This window comes from Castanea sativa, chromosome 5 (assembly GCF_040712315.1).
Source record: "Castanea sativa cultivar Marrone di Chiusa Pesio chromosome 5, ASM4071231v1".
NCBI lineage: Eukaryota > Viridiplantae > Streptophyta > Magnoliopsida > Fagales > Fagaceae > Castanea > Castanea sativa.
In genome coordinates, this window is record NC_134017.1 from 5,915,074 (window position 1) to 5,937,533 (window position 22,460).

The 22,460-nt window shown below is 31.9% G+C and overlaps 2 protein-coding genes across 2 annotated transcripts; one reads left to right on the forward strand and one right to left on the reverse strand.

Annotated features, from left to right (window-relative positions):
• Positions 1-319: 319 nt before the first annotated feature.
• On the forward strand, positions 320-1,123 carry LOC142634192 (auxin-binding protein ABP19a-like). Its single transcript, XM_075808479.1, has one exon. It carries the CDS (start codon positions 358-360, stop codon positions 988-990), a length of 633 nt encoding a protein of 210 aa, XP_075664594.1. The 5' UTR covers positions 320-357; the 3' UTR covers positions 991-1,123.
• A 10,028-nt stretch (positions 1,124-11,151) lies between these two features.
• On the reverse strand, positions 11,152-13,317 carry LOC142637173 (FBD-associated F-box protein At5g60610-like). Its single transcript, XM_075811454.1, has 3 exons — positions 12,006-13,317; positions 11,674-11,862; positions 11,152-11,596 (listed from the first exon to the last, which is right to left on the reverse strand). The coding sequence occupies exons 1-3, from the start codon at positions 13,176-13,178 to the stop codon at positions 11,429-11,431; spliced, it is 1,530 nt and encodes a 509-aa protein (XP_075667569.1). The 5' UTR covers positions 13,179-13,317; the 3' UTR covers positions 11,152-11,428.
• Positions 13,318-22,460: the final 9,143 nt, after the last annotated feature.

Genomic DNA, 22,460 nt, shown 5'->3' on the forward strand with positions numbered 1-22,460 from the left:
ATGCAATCCCAAATTTTGATAAATGAGGCTATGAATTACTAACTAGTCATGCTAAATGGGCCATCCTTCTCTGTCATTCTTGTCATTGTTCAATTCTGTTAATGCCAAAATCAATGTCTTCTCCAATCACCATAAGTTTTTAACTCAATAAAGTGACTTCTTGTTCATTTGTCCACTGCAAGTGGACTCATCAACAGCCAAAAAGTTTCACAAATTGAAGTTGTGGCTCTCTTTTATTCATCAATCACTATATAGCCAGCTTCGGCATGACCATAATTTTTGTCCCATCTATGTACAAGTTCTATATAAACTAACCAAACCCATCAAGATACCACATTCCAAAAACTGAAAATAGACATGAAAATGCTTCAAATTCTCTTCCTCCTCTTTATCCTTTTATCCTCCACCAATGCTTTAGTTCAAGACTTCTGTGTTGCAAATCTGAAAGGCCCAGATGGCCCTGCAGGCTATCCTTGCAAAACTGAAGCTAAGGTCACAGCTGATGACTTTGTGTTTACTGGCTTAGCCAAGGCTGGAAACACCTCAAATATAATTAAGGCTGCTGTGACCCCTGCATTTGTAGCTCAATTCCCCGGCGTCAATGGGCTCGGTCTCTCTCTAGCACGCCTAGACCTAGCACCGGGTGGTGTTATCCCATTGCATACTCACCCTGGTGCTTCTGAAGTTCTAGTGGTTTTGCATGGTACCATTACTGCCGGATTCATTTCATCGGCTAATTCCGTTTACGTGAAGACAATTCACAAGGGAGATATAATGGTTTTCCCACAAGGGTTGTTGCATTTTCAAGCAAATGCTGGTAGGAAATCAGCCACTGCTATTGTTAGCTTTAGTAGTCCAAACCCTGGCCTCCAAATAACGGCTTTTGCTTTGTTTGGCAACAACTTAACTTCTGCATTGGTGGAAAAAACCACTTTTCTTGACGATGCCCAAGTCAAGAAGCTCAAGGCTATTCTTGGTGGCACTGGCTAGGATTGACAAGATTTTGACTGTTCATTTGACCATTTCCATTCTCCTTGTATTTTCTAGTAATTGGACTAATGTGATTTATTTTCTTTGAGCTATGATTTCTTTTAAAATATATACCATCATTATTTCAGTGAAATGTATTCAAATGTAAAATTTCCAATTACTGTTTGTGTATCATGCATGTGCTTTACAATGCCAAATACCTAGAATAGCATCTGAATAATGCACGTTTTCAGATATAGCACAATCACGTATCTTGAGCATATACCATTTTTTAGCAAGAGTGTTCTTTTTATATGGTCTACATGTCTTTCAATCTGTCACCTTGCTCTGTAACGCAATTCAATTAACTTGAATGACTATTGATTGAAGTGCATCAAATGCTGCCAGAAATAGCCTACATCATAATCTTTTTTGTTATCCTGGCTGAAAACTCTATGCATTTCAATGAACAATGGTGCTGCAATTTTTATAAGTTTTTTTTTTTTTTTGGGAAAAATTGTCACTGTCCCTTAGTTGTCATCATTTTATAGTTGTCCCCACAAGCCTCTATTGCAAAGCAGTCTATGCTAAAGATGTAAACTATGCTTTGTGGGGCTAGTGTTTTTTTTTTTTTTTTCTTTTTTCTTTTTTGTGGAGCAGGAGCTTTGTGGGGGCTAAGTGCGTGATTGGTGCCAATGTTTTAAACAATAGCTTTTTAAACATTGAAAATTATTAACCTTAAAAAAAAGTGGGTTTGTCTAGAGATTTTTCATTTTAGTTAAAAATATTTGAATTACAGTACTTAATTTGGGTGGTTTAAACATTGTTATTTTGAAAATACATATTCATAGCAGTTTTCAAGTATTTGAGGGCTTGTTTGATTTTTTATGTTTAAACAACACAATAATTATTTTTATAATAATTTTTTATTATAAATATTTTCACAACACTTAAATAATGAATCATTTTTAATTTTTAATTTGCTTAAAAATATTAAATAATATTCTTGTAAATATTTTGAAATTCATCGGACCCACGCATATCTGACATTATATAAAAAGTTAAAAACCTTATTTCTCTCTCATCTCTTTGCTCCCACAGCCTTGTCCCACGTCCCTTTCTGCTCTCTCTTAGTACTGGGCTAAGCCATGTCTGAGACCCAGTACTAGACCTTCCACCGCAAGCAACCACCAAGTCGCACGAGAGGTCCACCACCGCTGAAGCCACCAGTGCCATTTATTCCTCTTTTTGTCCCTTTTTATTTTCCCCTTATTTAGCTTCTTCTTTTTTTCTTTTTTTTGGGCTATGACTGAAATATCCCCATTTTTATTTGGTTGATAATGAGTATTGGGTGTAGCTGATGTTGAGTGGGTTGCAAAAATTTGATGTGGGTACCGTGGGTTTGGGTACAAATTTGATGTAAAAATAGTTGTTGTGGTGTGAGTTGGTTATTGGGTACAAATTTGATTTGGCTATAGCTGTTCTGTGAGTTGTGAAATTTGATGTTGGTTGTTGGGTTTGCGTTTGGATTGTTCAAGTTTGATGATATGAGCAGAAAATATTATTGTTCAAGTTTGATGGTATGAGCAGAGAAGATTAAGTTTAATAGTATGAGCAAGAGGATTTGGAAGAAGAGGAAGTAGAGAGCGGCGTGGAAGATAGTAACGGTAATGTGGTAGAATTAAATAGTAATTAAAATATAAGTTTACAGTAGTAGTCAGACAAGTACAAGTTTTGGTTAAAAAAACATACATACATCAAACACACAGGTATGTTTAAACACGTGATTTATTCAACCAAAAAAAAAAAAGTTTAAACATGTCCTATTTGAAATATGATTTAAAACACATTTTTTTATATTATGAACATTTTATAGTTTAAATGTGTTTTTACAATATTTTTTTAATTGTAATTTTTACACTATTTTGATCAATAATTCTTTGAACTGCTATCAGTCAGACCCTAACTTATTTCCTTAGTCAAGCAGCCCATTCATGATTATGATTTTTTCAAAAAAATAAAAAGACTATCAAAACAAGACAGAAAGATATCCTTATTTAGCTCGAATCATTTGGCAATTAAGAAATATGAAAAGGAGTAAAAAGAAACATCCATGGACAAGAGAGAATCTGTTACAACATACAAGAACATGACTTGATGTGGTTATTGTAGTTATTCACCTCATTTGGAACTTGGCTTGGCGGAATTTGGCAACATTAGCAGATAACAAACTAATAGTTGATACTTATCTTATCCTTGTAAGACCAATAATCTTTTAGATCTTAATAGAAAGTTAGGCCTATAGGGTGTCACAGGTGACAAATAAAAATATCTTTATTTTCTTTAAATCAAACGCTAGAAAAGTACAATTTGGTCAGAGCAATTTTCTCTGCTTTATTCCAACAGATGTATGCTACTATTCAGATTATCAGAAATTATAAAGGCCTTTCTCAATACATGCAATATGTAAAGATGAGCCTGAGAGCAGCATGATCATTTCTGCGTTCTGTGGCACGTCTTAGTTTGAGTGAGCAACTTCATACCAGAGTTAAATCCATAATATAGAACTTGAGTTGGCTTATATAGCATAAATAAAACGTTACACTATTAAGTTCTGGCTACAATTTGTGTTAGGTCCCAAATAATATTATCACAAAAATTATCAATTTAAAATAGTAATCACACACAATAACACAAATATTTACATAAAAAACCATTTCTCATTGAAGGCAAAAATCATGGAACAAACTCCAAATCAATTCACTATTATCAAATCAATTATAATAATTTATGTGTATATCTCACGGCTAAAGGAAAAATCTCTCTTATTTTTCTTTGCTCTCACACACACTAATTATCTCTCTCAAAGGCAGCAACACTTAGCTCTCTCCTTTCTATTTTCTTCTCCACGCATAGCTCTCTCTTGGCTATCTTCTTTTCTTCAAGCATCTACCTCTTGACTGCTCTCTCTTTTTTCCTATGCGGCTTCCTCTTTCTTTGCTTTCTCTACCTTGACTATCTTCTTGAAAGCAGTATCCCTTTACTCTCTCCTCCTTCTTACGTTCCTCCCATGTGAAAATTCTTTTTTTTTTCTCTTGATTTCATGTTCTATTTTCCCTCTTCCCATATGGAGGACCCTTAGGCCAAAGCATCAAATTCTTTGTATATTTGTCTATTTATAAGACTTTTTTTTTTTCTATTTCCTCTTAGAATAAGAATACACTACCACTTTAACAAGGAATATACTTTCCTTTCACACCAAAAAATAGTCTTTCCTTCCACAACAAAGAAGCCCAAATTAATTTTTCCTTCTTCAACTAGGAAACCTAATTGATTCTCCAAGTCACAATTAGAATTTGAGGCAATTTTCCAACAATTTGAGTACATTATTTAACATTACATTAAAATAGGTGAATGGATGATTCCACTACTTCCCCACATAGGCTAAATTTGAGTCACTTGCACCTAAACTAAGCATTTAATTATCTTTGGTATACAGAGTGTTTGCGCCAATTCTCCATAGCAGCATTTTGATCCTTTCAAGGGCCTTGAACTTTCACAAGTTTTGACATTGTATTTTGGAGGCAACATCCTCATGTAAAAGCACTCTTGACTAGCTAGCCATGTATGCAGATTTTACCGAGAAAGCACCCTTGGTATCTTTCATCCAGAAAAGCTTAACAAGTCTAGGTATAAGAAAGCACAAAGAACCTAAAGGAAGAAACAAAGAGCTAGAGAGAGACAATTGGAGTTGAAGAAAAACTTGTATTCAACTAACTGAATGAATTTGTACAAGTAATTGAGTCAATATACAATACAATACAATACAATACAGAGCATAAACAAATATCTCAACTTATACGGGATCAGTTACTGCACGTGTGTAGGTTAGTTATTGCACGTGTGAAAGCATTCTACTTAAATACACTACTAAGCTACTTGTAGTTTAGTCTACCGTACTCAACAACTAACTATAGCACTGTTGTTTAGCTCAGACTTCATCTCTTTGCTTCTTTCTTCTTTTGTTTCGTTTCTTTTCTTCCTTTCTAATCTGATTCTTTAGTTGTACAACTTTGATACTAGGTCTTAGGAGAATTGGGATCCTAAAGAATAGCTTGGATTGACTTTGGATCAAATAAATCTTGGAGGATATTGATTTTCCAGCAATGAAGCTCAATGTTGATAAGATTTGTTAGAGATATATTAGCCCATTAGTAAAAGCCCAAGCCTAATTCTACTTTGTGTGCAAGCCAAGTCTTCTACTTGTACTAGAAGTTTATTAGTTTAGGGTTTAATATACTATATATACACATGTTATGGTTCATTGTAACACAGGATTTGTACTACACTCTAATATATTATTGATGTAGTCCTTTAGGGTTTCCTCTGTTGATGTAGGCCGTTAGGTTGAACCACATAACCCTCGTGTGTTATTGTGTTCTATACTTTATGCTTTCGCTTCCGCATCTATACTAGCATATTCAACATGGTGTATAAATACTAATATTTAACATGGTATCAGAGTCACCTTCCTCTGGCCATAATTTTTTATCCTTACGGTGTATTAAGAGCAATCTTTGTCTTCTTCGGTGTTTTTTCGTTGCGTTCATCTTCTTTGGCTTCCCACTGCTGCCATCAAATCTCTCCGGTATAGTTATGCATGCCACTGATAAAAGTCGCATAAACACTGCAAGACCATTACCTTCCTCAAACCACCATCACAGAGTCAAACTTCATTCAAGGGATCTTCTCAACCTTATCAAATCTAAAGGTTTCATCAAGTTTCCACCTTGAATTTGAGAGGGGGTGTTAGAGATATATTAGCCCATTAGTAAAAGCCCAAGCCTAATTCTACTTTGTGTGCAAACCAAGTCTTCTAATTGTACTAGAAGTTTATTAGTTTAGGGTTTAGTATACTATATATACACATGTTATGGTTCATTATAACACAGAATTTGTACTACACTTTAATATATTATTGATGTAGCCATTTAGGGTTTCTTTCGTTGATGTAGGCTGTTAGGCTAAACCACATAACCCTCGTGTGTTATTGTGTTCTATACTTTTTGCTTTCGCTTCCGCATCTATACTAGAATATTCAACATAGTGTATCAATGCTAATATTTAACAGATATCATCATACGAATGTGATCAACTACCTCATTTTTTGGCTTGGGTTTGAACTCAATCAACCCAAGGGTCCACCCATACGTTAGTAGCAGAGCCATCTCCTACCATGAGGAAAGCTCCTTTAGTCGATGAAATCATCTTTGTAGAAAAGTGGCAGTCTCACTCGGGTCCTGAAGACTTTTTTGAGTTATCTCTCAAATGAGTTATCTCCCCTCACATTGGTTTTGGCTTTGGGACAAGTTGTTCTATTAGATATTAGTTTTTCCTAAGTTATTATATTGTGTATTATTTATTTCCGCTACTATTTATTTTGTTTGAACAATATTTTTTTTTTTTTGGGAAACAGTAATACTTATTAGAACAAACGAACATGAAAGAAATATATAAAGTATTTTAAACAAACTTATAATATATTGGCTGTTTGGACAATATTGGTTGTTTTATTCTATCCCAAAGTTGTTCATAATTGGATAAATTAATTACTTGGCCTTAAATTAAATTGGTTAACCAGTACATTTTTGGGTCTAAAAACCCAACACAATCTTATTACTTATTAGGGTGGAAAAAATCACAACCGCCACAAATTTTTACAACAAAAAAAGAAAAAGTGGTATTTCTAAAACTACAACCAATTTTGTAGCTAAATTTTATCCAATAATTATTGAGATTTGATATTATTAGGGGGTCCATTACTTATTCTGATAATATGATAAATTATTAATCATCATAAAAATTTTACCAAGTAAAAATAGTAAATTGAATCGACATAACCATGATCATAACAAATCTAATGCCAATGACCGTAATTTTGCAATTTCAGCTGGGATAAGACACAAGGAAATGTGACTTTTGCTTTGAAAATCAAGGCCATCCTCAAATTACTAGAAGCGCAGATGGATCTTTTTGCTCAACAAATAGGTAACTTAGGCCGATTTCACTCACAATGAAGCATGCTAGCTACCTTGATTATTTCTTTCTTTTCGGCCAAGTATTCGATATGCTGCCCATGCTATATAATGGCTTAAACATACGCAAAATTATGACCAAAGATTTTTGTTCAATGCACGAAATAGAGGCTACTGAAATAACACCCTAAAATGAACGATTTCAGTAAGTATATTTTTTTTGACTTGTAGGAGTGACTTCCACAAGTATATTTCAGTCACTCACCCTCTCTAGATTCTCAAATGGAGGCATGAAACATCACAATAGTATTAATAAATTTTTCTAATACGAGAAGTATTAATAAATTTAGGTTTGGGCTTGGGCTAAATTATAGGTTGCTTCTGCTGCTAATAACATCACAATAGTATCAGTGTATCACGCTAACATTGTGAATTGCATTGGTAGAGCTTCTGTTTTTCTTCTCTGTATAATGTAGAAGAAATATACTTCTACCTTCTTACCTTTTTTTATTGGCAGCGCTTTCGCAGCTTGTTTTACCGAGGTACCATTGATCTTCCTGATTTTGACTTAAAATTGTGTTCATTCAATTCTCGTTTATGCATTTTACATAATTTGATATCTGGGTATTAACAATTTCTACATAAAAATAAGTAAATAAAATTTAGAGTTTCACTTACGCTTTCTTCTCCCCTCCTTTCTACCCCTTCGAAATCTATGTCACATTCTATCCGCAATTTCAGAATCAATCAGAAAAATAAACTGGGGAAAAAGAAATTATAGAGATTTTTAATTTTGGTTCTCGGTTTCAACGGTTGCCAACGGCAGGTCAGTGCTTGGTTTCATCTCTCTCCTCTTCTCTCTCTCTTGGGTGGGTTTTTACAATTGGTAGAAATTTTTTTTTTTTTTTTAATTTGGTACCAGGTTGTGAATATTGTTTCTCGTATGTAAATTTAGTTTGTAATTTTTTAATTAAAAATATGTCATATCATAAAATAAAAAAAAAATGTCAAGTCATTGTTCTAGTAGCCATGTAAGTAACACCATTAACAGCTATTAATAAAATGACTAATACAACTTAGTTTTAAAACTTAAGAGACTAATTATGCTCATTTTAAACTTGAAGAACTAATTATACACATAAGATAAACTTAAAGGACCAATATTGTAATTTTACCTTAAAAATACATTATTGTGTCTGTTTATTCAGCTCTATTTCATATGACTTTGGTTAAAAAAAACATAATTGGGTTGGTGCTGACATAGCGTAAGTTTCATGATTGTATTGCACAGAGAATATTGTCTTCTTGTTCTTTTCGGGCCTGGACATCTCTGATAGGATATTTCAATTCCCAAGCCCATTTACGAAGAAATAAGATAGAACAATCCGTATAAAATTTGAAGGATTCCAATTGTAGAGCAATGGACCCATGAAATGGAAAACAAGTTTGAGATACTACGGTCTTATTAGATGCCGCGGTTCAGAATGCAACAAGTTTTATTAGTATCAATAAATATGGCAAAATAGATCAGAATTTTATGACTTGACCTGAAAAATACTTAACTCAAACTTCATTTTTTGACCTGAAGCAAAAACAGGTTGACTCATGACCCGACCCATATTTTTTGTGAGTCGACCGACTTGAACCCGAACCTTTTTTTTTTTTAGCTTTTTGTTTGGGTAAAAAAATAGTAAAATTAAGACAATATTGGTTTAATTGTTTATTGTGAATTTTAAGGAAACAATTGATACATTTACGTAACTGCATACAAATTAATTAAAAGATAATAGTTGAGTATTCTATAATAAGTAAAGATTTTTAGATATCAAATAAGAATATACATGCCAAGATAATCTAGTTACAGAAGAATTAAAAACATAAATTTAAAATTGTAAACATGTGTGAAAAACATTCACAAGTGTGAAAATAATAAAGCCAAAATATCAAATTAACATAAATTATGAATACTTAGACCTATTTTTTGACAATTTATCTAAAAAATAAACGATTTTTCAAAATAAATTATGATATTTCCTATAGTGTGTGTTACTTAACAATGATATGATACTCATAAAAAATATCATATATAAATAAGTAAACAACCAAACTTTAATGTATATCTTAAATTGAAATAGAGTGTCAACCACAATTGATAATAGATTATAAAATTAATTTAAGATTGTAAATTTTTTATATGCTTTTATTCTTTATCAAATAAATTATTCAACAAGTCATTTGTAATTTTGCTTTATACTTTGAAATGTTGATATTGTGTAGAAATAAAACTCGGTATTTGTTTTACTTATCTTTGAGTTATTTTATTTTAAATAGCAATATTAGGATTTGTATAGTTTTAAAATTATTGAATAAATATTAATAAATTTAATTAAGTTCATTCTTAAAATAAGTAGTAAATTCAAAATAATGCATTTTACATCAAGTAATTTGTTGCATAGCTTATCAAAAGGCAAATACATGTTTTCATTTAAAACAAAAAACAAAAAATTTCATGTGAAAATACGGGTCAACCCGACCCTACTCGACCGCAACTTGAGTAACCCGAACCTATTTTTAACCCACTTAAAATGATCCCTTTTTACTTACAACCCATTCGACCCGACCCAAACCCGACCCGCCCTGCCCCACCCCACCCATTTTGCCATATCTTAGTATCAGGCATCAAGAAGCTTAAGGAACAGTGGAATTCAAGAATAAGCCAACATGATTACCATATGCGGAATAAAGGGATTCCCTTTCACTTTTGAGAAAGAACTTTCCAATGGAAAGGATTGGTTTGGACCAAGGAAGTTAATATCGAATCGGAAGCTGTACCGGTTTGACCACCGGTAGAATATATTTCGAATATCGGTCAATATCGGTGTACCGTTTCGGGTTTACTGCTATTTTATATATTTAATATATATACCCACACACACAAAATCTCTATTTACATACACATACATACACAGACTCTCCAACTTTTAGTCTCATAAATACCTTCCATTTCAACTATTGTGTACTGATTGATACAGCAACCTAAAGATCAACTAAAAATTAATATTGATGCAGGAACAATTAAAAAAGAAGTAATTGAAATTCTTAATTCAAACACTAAATCCAAATTAAGTATAAGAATTAAAAAGATCAAAGGTTAGGTGAAATAATAAAATTATCTACAAAATACTTTCATTATTAATTATTTTAGAGACAAAAACTGTCACAATTACAAAAAACAAAAAACACAACATTTTGTGTTTCGGTCTAGTACGGTCAGTATTTTTTTCAGTATAAAATAGAAATGTACCGGTACCAGTACACTGGCCAATATAGTATGTACCGGCCAGTACCAGTATGCTATCAACCACCCTAATTCAGACCATGCGTATTTGACATCAGTAGAACTTGGGTCAAATTACACTAAAAATAAGTTTGCAAGTTTAGAAAGCACCTTTAGATTATACTGCATATTATGCCTTGATTTTCACATAAGAGTGATATAATATGATAAAAACAAAAATTTCAAATTCTAGTTTCCTAAGAGCATCCACATATGCAAATTTCTCTTCTATTTTACACGAAAAAAAATTACTTTTTTTATTTTATACGTCCATTTTTACAAAACACTCATGTCAGTTTATCTATTCTACACATTTATTCAATAAAATATTCATTATTTTACCATTTTTTATTATTCCCTTCCTCACTGCCCTCAACAATCCATGGCATCCACCACCATGAGGACAACCCCAAACCCATGGCAACCCAAATCCACGGTGAGCACACCCACGTCAAATCCACAATGAGCAAATGGTGAGCACACCCATGACAAACCCACGATGAGCAAATAGCAAGCAGACCCATTGGAAACTCACAGCAGCAAACAGCAAGGACACCACGGTAGCAAACGGCAAGAAAACCCACACCACTCAAATCGCAAGACCCGATCTACAGCCCCTTCAATCCACTACCAACAAATCGAGAGAGAATGTCTAAGAAAGAATAGAGAAAAATGAAAACAGAGAGAAGAAAGAGTGAAGAGTCAGACGAAGAGGCAGAAAAGAAGAAAAGAGTAAGCGAAAGAGAGAGTTGTGCTGTGCGCCTAAGACAGTGCGAGGTGAGAGTCATTCAGGTAGAGAGAAGAGAGAAATTATTATTAAGATATGAAATTCACATGCTACAATATCCATGAAAATTTACACGGTACTGTAGCAATGTGCATTTTACCAACTGATGTGGGTGTCTTTTTGCTCAAAATATGTAAAACTAGAGACTTTTCTCCACTTTGCACATTTATGCACATTTATGTCAGTGGACGCGCTAAGAAATGTATAAATTTTACATGAAGTACAAAATAGTCCAGCAACAATTGGTTACAACAAAATTAGGGAGTTCAATACATAAACAAAAGTTCCCCTACCCAAATGCTAGAGCTGCCATGATAACTTGTATTTTGCGAAAATTGGGAACAATTCAGGTCTTCGTTCTCTTTCTTGTTCAACAATTAATTCCACAGCTTTTAAGTAATGGCGCCAACATTTGATTTGATAGCCATTGCAACACTCTAGCTTTTCTTTCAAGTTCTTGAATAGCAACTGTAATGCATAAAAAATCTCATTGGTTTGTCATAAATAGCTAATAATCAACAATCAGACATTATAAAGTACTTAACCTCAATGAATGCAGTGTCTTTTAGTGAACACAATTTTACTGATATCATTTCCGGATGGATAGTCCATAACATGCCATCTATAAGACCTCTATGAATTTGTAAAGATTCAGTATATAGAAACCTCAGATGCTTGAAATTTGTAAGAGGACAAATTGATTGTTCACTTAACAGCTCTGGATTAAATTCAACCTGCATGTTAAAAGATAAATGTTGAATTATTCTACTATGTAGAATTATCGAAAAAATAAATCCCCAAAATCTCTCGTTAAAGAAAAATATAAGTAATAGTCTCTGCATCAAGTGACAAAGAAAGAGGCCATAGAAAGGCTTACCATAGAAGATTCGATCTGCAGCTGCAAGTTCAGAAGAACTCCCGGTTGCTTAAATATCTCTAGATACTGTTTTAATCGAAGAAACCACCAAGTGTCTAGAGGATAGTCTGTCAATAGTTTAAGTTGAACATCATGTAATCTAGGAGAATTAATCAACAAGGATGGGATTGTTTTTCCTTCGTATTCATAGGAAACAAGATTTTTACAGTCAATCTGACCTGTGATAGTATTAAACTTTGTTGACAAACTTAAGCTCTCAAGTCGATCATGTGAAATTTTAACCTCATCTAGTCGCCTTATGTCGTAAAAGTCCAAAGTCTCAAGAAGGGGAAACATAGAATTAAGTCGTGGAAAATACATTACATCAAAGCTGTTGTAACCAATTCTAATTGACAGCTTCCTTAAATTATTGTAAGTAGTATGAAGCAAACATATGATTGAAATTTTCGCGGTACAACACACAGTGTGTAGATTAGGAGCTTCATTAATGTAAATCATTCTGACTCTATTGATTTTGGCCATCTTAAGGTTGGGAAGATTAAAAAGCTCAAGACAATATACGTTCAAGCAATCATCAATTGAAAACGCTTCAAGCACAGGGCAGCGGTTAAGGAGTTCTTGTATCGCATTCCCATCTTGAACAACTCCTTCCAAAGTCAGCTCCTTCAGACGATTAAACTTGGCATTTTTATCAAAAAAAGATTCTACCAACCTACAACCCCTTAAGTCTAATATGGCCAATGATTTAGCTGCAAATATTTGCTTGGGCAGAGTGTATTCGAAAAAGATGTAAAGATATAGCTCATTGATGTAATTTCCAAGAACCAATTCAAGCCACTTATCGAGATAAGAAGGCGAAGCAGCACCTTCTTCTCGTAAAAGAAGATAAACCTTCAATTTTTCAATTATTACCTTTTCCGTGTGGAGTATTTCCAGAGTTTTGGTGCAAAGAAGGTCTACATATTCAAAAACACATTCAGAACTTAACCTGCGGAGTGAATTCCATGTTTGTTGCCATGCCTTGGACAAAACAGTGGTACGGGCTGCATCTTCAGGGCACATGAAAAACAGAATGTGCTGCTTAATGGGTTCAGGCAACTCAGATATCCGATCCTTTGCATCGATCTTGTCACTCTTGGATGACTCTCTAGGAAACACCATCATCTTCTTCATTCCGAGTAAGGAAACAGAATGGTTTTCTTGATGAGTTAAGACCTTTTGATGTGTAGTGAGTAAGGATTTTTCGAAATAAATAAAAAAACAGATGAAGCAAGAAGTTCAGAGAGACACAACGAAGAAGAAGAAGAAGAAGAAAGAAGGTTTGTCAGCTTATGTGAGAATGAAGAGCGAAAAAGGTGAGATGCTGAATGTATATTTGAAAATAAATTGTGCTAGCTGCATTCTGTCATTTCAATTAAAGAGGAGGCAGGTCTGCAGCCGAGTAGAGATGGGTGGGATTGAGACAATACTGAAAAAGTGGGACAAGTATCGAGGCCAGAGACTGACTCACGTGACCAGCAAAATGTAACTAGAACATACTTATTAGTTTACTTAGTTAGCTGTTAAAAGCGGTTCGAGGATATCCAGTTAGCCGTTGGCAAGGTACATGGGCCGTGTAAAGAAGAACAAGAAGTGACCAGCTCAATTAAAGCCCAAGATAGAAGCAGAGACTTATCGGGGTGAGATTCCGATTGTTTATGACCTGTTTCGAAGTAAAAAAAAAAAAAAAAAAAGAGGGAGGTAGAGTAAAAGTAGAGAGAGTAATTTAATTACTTTATTTGAAAATTTTTTAAAAAATAAGGAGGAGGGGTTTTAACTATCTCTAACCCTTTATTTTTAATTCTTCTAAATTATAGAGATTTTGAGAGAGAGTAGAGTAAATAAATTATTGACTAAATAAATTTTTCAATTTACCCTTTCTAAATTAACAAAATTACAAACAAAAAAAAGTACACCTATCCTCCATTTGGTTGCTGAGAAAACAATAAAGCCAAGAAAAAAAAAAATCTCATCCATATGAAGTTGAAGGAAATGAATATCACCTACTTTGAACAAAAACAAACCAATTATATCACCTACTTTTTCTTTTTTTTTTGAGATAAAAGATAGGTATTGTATTAATAATATCAAACAACACACAAGCTAAGGATGCCCTGTTTTAACGTATATAGAAGAGGGGAAGGGAAGAACAATGATTACAATGACAATATGCTCATCCGATGCTCATCAGATCACCTACTTTGAACAAAGTAAGAATTACACAAAAAGTGTTGATTCTTTGGATTATATACTTGTTGTGACTGATCTTATAAAATAATAATTTATTTTTATTGTTTTGCAAACTTGTGCGTTTCCAATATGGAGGTTTCCATTCTTGACATCTAGGGCCTTGTAATGTTATTGAATGAGAGACTTCTGACGCAGAGTTTATTGTTTCTGGAGCTTTAATATCCTGAAATTTTCTTAGAATTCTATGCCCTTCATGGTGGTGATGAGAAAGGATTTTGTCTAAGTCCATTATGAAGAGTTTTGCAGATAGTTGTTACTGGTCAGTAGAGAAAATATTGGTATCTGTATGCAAGTTAAAGAGCACTCATAACATTAAAATAAAATTTCTTATGGGATGGCATTTTCTTGGCATCCAACCAGCAAAAGAACAGATAAAAAAAATTGCTTTATTAATTAGATTTTAAAAAAAATAAAGATTTTCAAATATGGATAAATTTGTCTATTTAAATCATTTTCTCTCTTTTCCATTCTAATTTTTAAAACATCCAAGCAAGAGGAAGGGCTAATTACTCCATTCTCCTTTGCTAATTTTAAAAACATCCAAATAAGATAGAGGATAACCATTCCCCTCTACTCTCCTCCCTCTCTAAACTTCCAAACAGGCCATTAAATTTTCTATGGCTTTTTATTAAATAGATTTTTTAAAATTCTAATTATTTTTTAATTATTTAATAGTCTAGATTCTGCCATATTAGTAATCTACTAACAATATTTTAATTGTTTTGTTTGCAATATTCTTTTATTATTTTAAGAATATTATTAGTAAAATGCTGACATTGCAATATTTTTAATTATTTTGTTTGCAATATTAGTAGAGTACCTTAGGAAATCTAGAGGATCTGAATCCGTGAGACGTGGATCATATTCATCTACACCAAGATAAAACACAAACTCAAAACATTATCACCCAAAAGCTACAACAATGACAAATCGATGCCCCATTTGGTAACAGTGTTTAAACAACAAAAATTGTTATTTAAACATCACAACATGTATTTTCACATATTTTTTTACCCACACATATTTTCACAAAACTTAAATAATGTTACTAAAAATCTTTTACCAAATGAGCTCCTACTGTTGCTAACTATATAAAAAGAGACAAGAGCTTAGTTTATTCAATTTCGTGAGGCAAAACTGTGCCATTTTGTAGTTTGCTTGAGCTGGCTTTTTTTCTTTCTTTTCTTTTTCTTCAATACCATTTTCGGTTTGTGCTCCGTTTTTTTTTTCTTTTAAATATTTATATGGGCGGACACAACATACTAGTATAACAAATTTCCATAATATTTTCACAAATATTATGATGTCAATTTTTTATAAGTCAAAATATGATCATAAAATATGATTACTAGGACCAACCACAATTGCAAATACATGTATTGTGAAAATATTTAAATATCTTATTGTTGTTCGAATCTTTTCACAATTTTTGCGATCTCAATTTCTTATAGATCAAAATAAAATAAAATGGCATAATTAACCGCAAACCTCTCATCTTTGAGATTCTTTTAACTCTAAGAACCCCTCTTTACCAAAAAAAGCATAGAACTGCTAGAATCGCGATTGGATTGCATAGTTCTCAAAACCATGGCCGTTTTCATAGTTCACATGGTTCTATTTTATTTCAGCAAAGTTTTGGCCAATACCGGCCGAAATTGAAATTTTTTCCGGCAATGCTTTGGGTTTTTATTTAGATCTAGAACCTAAATAATTTATATGGAAAAAAATAGAGAAGAAGAAGAAAGCACAAATCTAAAATAAATGAACAAAGAACTCAACTCTCATAGCAGGTAGCTTTCATACTGTCGTAAGTCACCCAAAAGTCCTGAGCTAACCACTTGTCCTTCTTTCTTTTGTCCTCAATCCTCACTTCCATAGTCTATCTGATTAATGGGAAATGCTAATATATGGGATTAGTGTAATAGTTAACAATCCATTTAAATAAAGTTTTTATGAAAAAAGAAAAAAAAATTAATATTTTGACAATTTTTTCAATTTTCCATAGAAGTGGTTTCAAAACTTTTTTAAAATTAGAGTTGTAAATGAACCAAGTCATTCATAAACAGTTTGAGTTTGGTTCGATAAAAAGCTTGTTCATGTTTGTTTGTTTATAAATAAGTCAAGTTTAGGCTTTAGTTTTAGGCTTGTTTAATAAATGAGTCAAGTCCGGGTGAAAAATATTGTTCATGAACAAGCTCGTGAACACAAAAACTCAATACAAAAATAACAAAACAAGTTGAGCCTAGGCTTATTCATGAGTTTGGCAATGAAATTGATATGAGCTTGACAAATAAATTCATATCCTTCTAAGATTTTAATTAATTATAAGTTGAGACTACTCATCCAAACTAAATAGACTAGATAATAAACTTGATATAGGCTTGATAATATACTTTTGTTGGATCTCCAGCTCAAAAACATGATATTGAGCTTGAGTTTGGGCTTGATATAGAGCTCAAGCTTGGCTTGACTAATGAACCAAGCCAAGCCAAGCTGAGCTCAAACTTTTATACTTTATAACAAGCTTAAGTTTGAACATTATTTGAAGGCTCGTATCAAGCTCAAGTCAAGTTTGAACATTCTGCTTTTGCTGTCAAGCCGAGCTTAGACATTCATTATTCGACAAAACTCGACTAGTTTACAACCCTATTTAAAATAAATTGTTAACCACTTAGGGTCCGTTTGGTACATGTGTTTAAAAACTGAAAATTGTTGCTTGAAAACATTTGTAAAAATATGTATGGATAAAAAATGTGTAGAAATACGTGTAATATTGTTTGAAAATATAAACCAAACACCCCCTTATTCTTCTTTCTTTTGTCCTCGGTCCTCACTTCCATAGTTTTATATGATTAATGGGAAATGCCAACAAATAACATTAGGGTAATAGTTAACAATTAATTTAAAGAAAGTTTGTATAGAAAAAAAATTAATACTTTGATCATTTTTTTTATTTTTTTATAAAATAATGTCAAAATTTTTTTAAAATAGATAATTAATCATTACTCACGCCTGTTAAAATGATCTAGACTAATTTATCTTTTGCTTTTTTTTTTTTTTTGCTTTATTATATACTGACTTTTAGTTTTATGAGCCATCCGCCCAACCATTAGTTGCATTTGAAATGACAAAGAAGAGTAGAAATTTTAATGGTGGGAGTTGAAAGTGTCAAACCACATTTCATTTCAATTTTGAGCTACACTCCAAAACGTGACATGTATGTCATGTTTCTCTCGTTTTCTTCCTATCAACGTGTCCTTTTTCTTTTCTTTTCTTTTTCATTATTTTTAGATCCATATTATAATTATAATATTCTAGAAAATGTAGTTGTTATTATTATTATTATTATTGGGTAGAAACTTGGATTTAATATTGATCTATTAGTTAAAATATCTTAAAAAATTATATAGATTTTAACCAATAATATATAAAGGATTATATGTTTCTATATTTAATTGGACCATTTTAGTTAATTTTTCTATTTTTTGTATTAATTTACTATATTTATTTATATTTTAAATTAAATATAACATCATCACCATTCAACTTCAATCCAACTATAAAAATCTTGAATTTTTTTTTTACGGTTCATTGAGCGAACCGAGTCTAAAAACCATACTAGAGTGAGAATGACGTTCATTTGCACCAAGATAAAACACATTCAAAACATCAATACCCAAAAGCTACAACAATGACAAATCTATTGCTAACTACCCGTTTGGTAAGAGACTTCTAGTAATATTGTTTGTATTTTTTGAAAATAAATATAAGTGAAAAAATATATAAAAATACATGTAATGTTGTTTGAACATTAAAACTATGTGGTTTATTCAATTTCCTAAGACAAAACTGTGTCGTTTTGTAGTTTTCTTGAGCTGGTTTTTGCTTTTTTTTTCTCTTCGTTAGCATTTTTGGTTTGTGCTATTTTTTTTTCTTTTAAATATTTATATGATTTTTTTTTTTTAGGAGAAAATATTTATATGGGTTGGGTTTACTGGAATAACAATTTTTTATGATACTGGGTCCAATCACAACTGCCAATACATGTATTGTGAAAATATTTTAAAATCTTATTGTTGTCATCATCTTTGCATAATGTTTTGACAATTTTTTTATATCTCTTATAAATAGTGTCAAAAATTTTCGGATGATTAACAATTGTGATTACTTTGCATTTTTTTTTGCTTTCTTTTGTACTGACTTTTTGTTTTATGAGCCATCAGCCCAACCATGTGATAGCATTGAAATTGACAAAGAAGAGTAGAAATTTGAATGGTGGGGGTTGAAAGTGTCAAATCAAATTTCATTTCAATTTTGAGCCACTCCACCTTACATGTATGTCATGTTTCTCTCTCTTTCTTTCTATCAACTTGCGGCGGCAGCTCCCAGATTTATTTTAGGGGTCAGTTGTGGTGGATTTAGGAATTTGTCGTGGGAGTGATTAAATTTTTTTTTATATACATCTTTTATATTATATGTAACAATTTAAAATAATTAAAATTTAATAGGATTTAGATTCTCTAAATTTTTTAGGCTACTTTATCTGTAAATTTTTTAAATCCTAATCACTCTTTAATATTTTAATGGTTTAGATTCTGCTATATCAATATTTTACTAACAATAATCTTAATTATTTTATTTACAACATTATTTTATTATGTGCACCGTTGAACATGGGAGACAAAGAGTAACTTACAGTAATAAATGCGCGAGTTTTTGAAAATAAAACCGCCAAGTGGCATCTTTTGGGACGCGAAACGATTTCCACGCGTGCCATCACTCACAAAGTGTGTGGAGTGGGTTCTTGTCAGATCAAAACCCTATTTTTCTCCTCGGACGTTGAAAATTTGTGTTTTGAGGGGCTATTGTGGGGAGTAAAAAGACCCTGATGGAGATATGGGCCTTTGGGCCGTGCTAAAGAAGGCCGACCTGCTCTTGAGTTTAGAACTTGTTAGTACTACGGGTCGGCCCATACGCCGAGGATCCAGCCGAGGGTGAATTTCTCTTCGGACGGACACCGGAGAATCTGGGACTTCATGATAAACGTTAGGCAATGACATGGTTAAAACCAGTGGATAAAAGGGGTAAACCCTTGAATGTCCTGGAAGCATCGATGTAAGAGAAACACCAAGGATAAAGGCTGTCACCTCCACATTAAAGACCCTGCACCTACCACCCTGGCCGCATTAATGGGGAAGTGACACCTGAACAGTGGAAGAGAAACTTCTGGTTACTATTCAAAGGCACTGAGAAAAGAAATATCTAGGCTAAGAGGGAGTTGGGGCCACACGTGTGTAAAGTATCAAAAAGAGTAGTATTTAAGGAGCAACTTAGAACAGAAAGGGGGATCCCTTCTTTGTAACCTAAAAGAAAGAGAGAAAGAGAGAGAGAGAGAAATAATATAAGAACAGTTCTCGGCTTACGTCCGTGCAGGTTGACTTACAGTATTCCTTGTTGTTTTCAAGTATTTATAATCTTTGGCTTGTCATTTAATCCTCAAACACTTCTAACCTGGGTTTTAAGCCCACACTCTACAAATTACATTGTTTAAGGCTCATTGGGCCTGAGCCCGTAACTGTTCTTGGGGCCAGGTGCAATTGTGCGCTTACACTTATATATAATATTAATTAAATAAAAATTTATGATAAAAATGAATAATAACAAATGTAGAAGTTGGACTAGGAGTAAATGTGAATTAAGGAAAAATAAAATAAACTGATATAAATTTTTGCTTTTGAAGAGTACAATTTTTTAACCAAACACATTGTCACTTTCTTAGAATTAGAGCAAACAGAGATATAAGCTAAGAAAACTATTTGATTAAACAAAGATAAAAACTAAGAAAACATAGATTAATTGGAGAAAGACAGATAGAGAGAATAAAGAAAAAAATCACAAATATAAATATAGATCAATTGATTGGAACGATAGTATAATTTTTTGTTGATGATAAAGAAGAAAAGTGTAAAGAAAAATAACTTCATTTTGTTGTCAACGGAAAAGTAAGTTAGAGTTCCAGATAGAGGGTTTATTTATTTATTTATTTTTAACGAATGAGCAAATATTTGAAACATTTTTTTCTTTGTTGAAAAATTAAATATTTTAAGAATAGTGTTGTTGATACAAAACTTGCACAAAAATTTTACAACAAAATATAGATAGTAAATTGTTAAAGGTAGATAAAAAAAAGTAACACAACACTTGCATTAAAATGATCATATTCAAGTTTATTTTAGTTAGATTTAAACAAAATTTATAATCAGGGTGTTCAAATATTTATTGTAGGGGAGTCAAAAAATTTTTTGTAAAAGAATATATATATATTCCAGCAGGTGGCGTTGCCCCAACGTGTCCTTCTTTCTTTTTCTTTTTTTCTTGTTTTTTAGGTTCATATTGTAATTATAATATTCTAGAAAAGGTAGTTATAATTATTATTGGGTAGAGATTTGGGTTTGATATTGATCTATTAGTTGAAACATCTTAAAATTTTTTATTGATTTTGACCAATAATATATAAAGAATTATATGTTTCTATATTTAATTGGACTATTTTAGTTAATTTTTTTAGGTTTATATTATAATTATAATATTCTAGAAAAGGTAGTTATAATTATTATTAGGTAGAGATTTGGGTTTGATATTGATCTATTAGTTGAAACATCTTAAATTTTTTTTATTGATTTTGACCAATAATATATAAAGAATTATATGTTTCTATATTTAATTGGACTATTTTAGTTAATTTTTTTATTTGTATTAATTTAATATATTGATTTATATTTTAAATTAATTATAATATTATCACGGTTCAATCTCAGTCTAACTTTAAAAACTTAAACCACTTTTTTCTATCCGGGTCTAAAAACCATGTTGGGGTGTGGATCATGTTCATCTACACCAAGATAAAGCACAAATTCAAAACATCATCACCCAAAAGCTACAACAATGACAAATCCACTATTGCTAAATATATAAAAAGAGACAGGTTCTACAGTAACTTGGTTTATTCATTTTCGTGAGGCAAAGCTATGCCGTTTTGTAGTTTGCTTGAGCCGGGTTTTTTTTTTTTTGGGTATCATTTTGGATTTGTGCTCTTCTTCTTCTTTATTTTTTAGATATTTATATGGGCTAACACAGTATTCTGGTATAACAAATTTTTCCAATATTTTCACAAATATTGTGATGCCAATTTTTTATAGGTCAAAATATGATAATAAAATATGACACGAACTAACCACAACAGCAAATACATGTATTTTGAAAGTGTTTTAAAATCTTATTGTTGTCACAATATTTTCACAATTTTTGTAATCTTAATTTCTTATAGATCAAAATAAAATAAAATAAAGAGTAATGCTAAGTCAGCAAAATTTTCAAATTAATCTCATAACAAATGATAGGTGACAAGCTTCTATCATAGGTGGCAAGCTTCTATTAATATATGTGTGTGTGTGTGTGTTAGGATTAGTGTCTTAAATCCTATTGTATGATACTATATATGTTATTATGTATGACATTATGTATGACTTAATGTTGTGATTGATAAAATTGTTTTATTATTATCTAAAATAATGGTAACATGAATATTGATACATTATCATATAGTCCATGAGATGCATAGTATGTGATTTAGTCACAGAAGATATAAATCACAAGTTCTTTGTAAACTCAGAATTTTAGTTTGTAGTCGGTGATGAAATTGAGCATTTCATCTGTGAAGATTATAACATATCAATTAAAATGATTTTTCTTAATTATGGAAATTGAGATTTTTAGTTGGTATGTTGATATATTTTAAGAGTTAAGACATATTAAACAGGACTGGTGTGAGATTTATTATTTTCCTAGCGACTGTCAAATGAATAATAAACTCACGACTTATATTTACATGAGCTCTTAATCTTGAGAGGATAATGAACCCGATCATGAAGTGTAGATTGCTTTGATATATCAGGAGTGAGATCTAAAGTTATGGTCAAAACCACAATATATTGGACAACCATATTTAGTATTGATGGAACATATATTCTCAAGATGGAATTTATAGTCTCTTAACGGAGATACAAAATATTCCATTAAGATAAGTTTAATAGGTTTGTTATTCAAAATGTTAGGCCTAACTACTTTAGTAAATAGGTACTAGAGTATATATTTATGAAATTAGAT

Excerpts from the sequence above, each read along its gene's own strand:
- LOC142634192 (XM_075808479.1), top strand. The coding sequence starts at position 358 with ATGAAAATGCTTCAAATTCTCTTCCTCCTCTTTATCCTTTTATCCTCC.
- LOC142637173 (XM_075811454.1), bottom strand. The coding sequence starts at position 13,178 with ATGAAGAAGATGATGGTGTTTCCTAGAGAGTCATCCAAGAGTGACAAG. Across the intron at positions 11,863-12,005 it reads TGCAGATCGAATCTTCTATG|GTTGAATTTAATCCAGAGCT; the intron begins GTAAGCCTTTCT and ends TTTAACATGCAG. Across the intron at positions 11,597-11,673 it reads AAGACACTGCATTCATTGAG|TTGCTATTCAAGAACTTGAA; the intron begins GTTAAGTACTTT and ends TATGCATTACAG.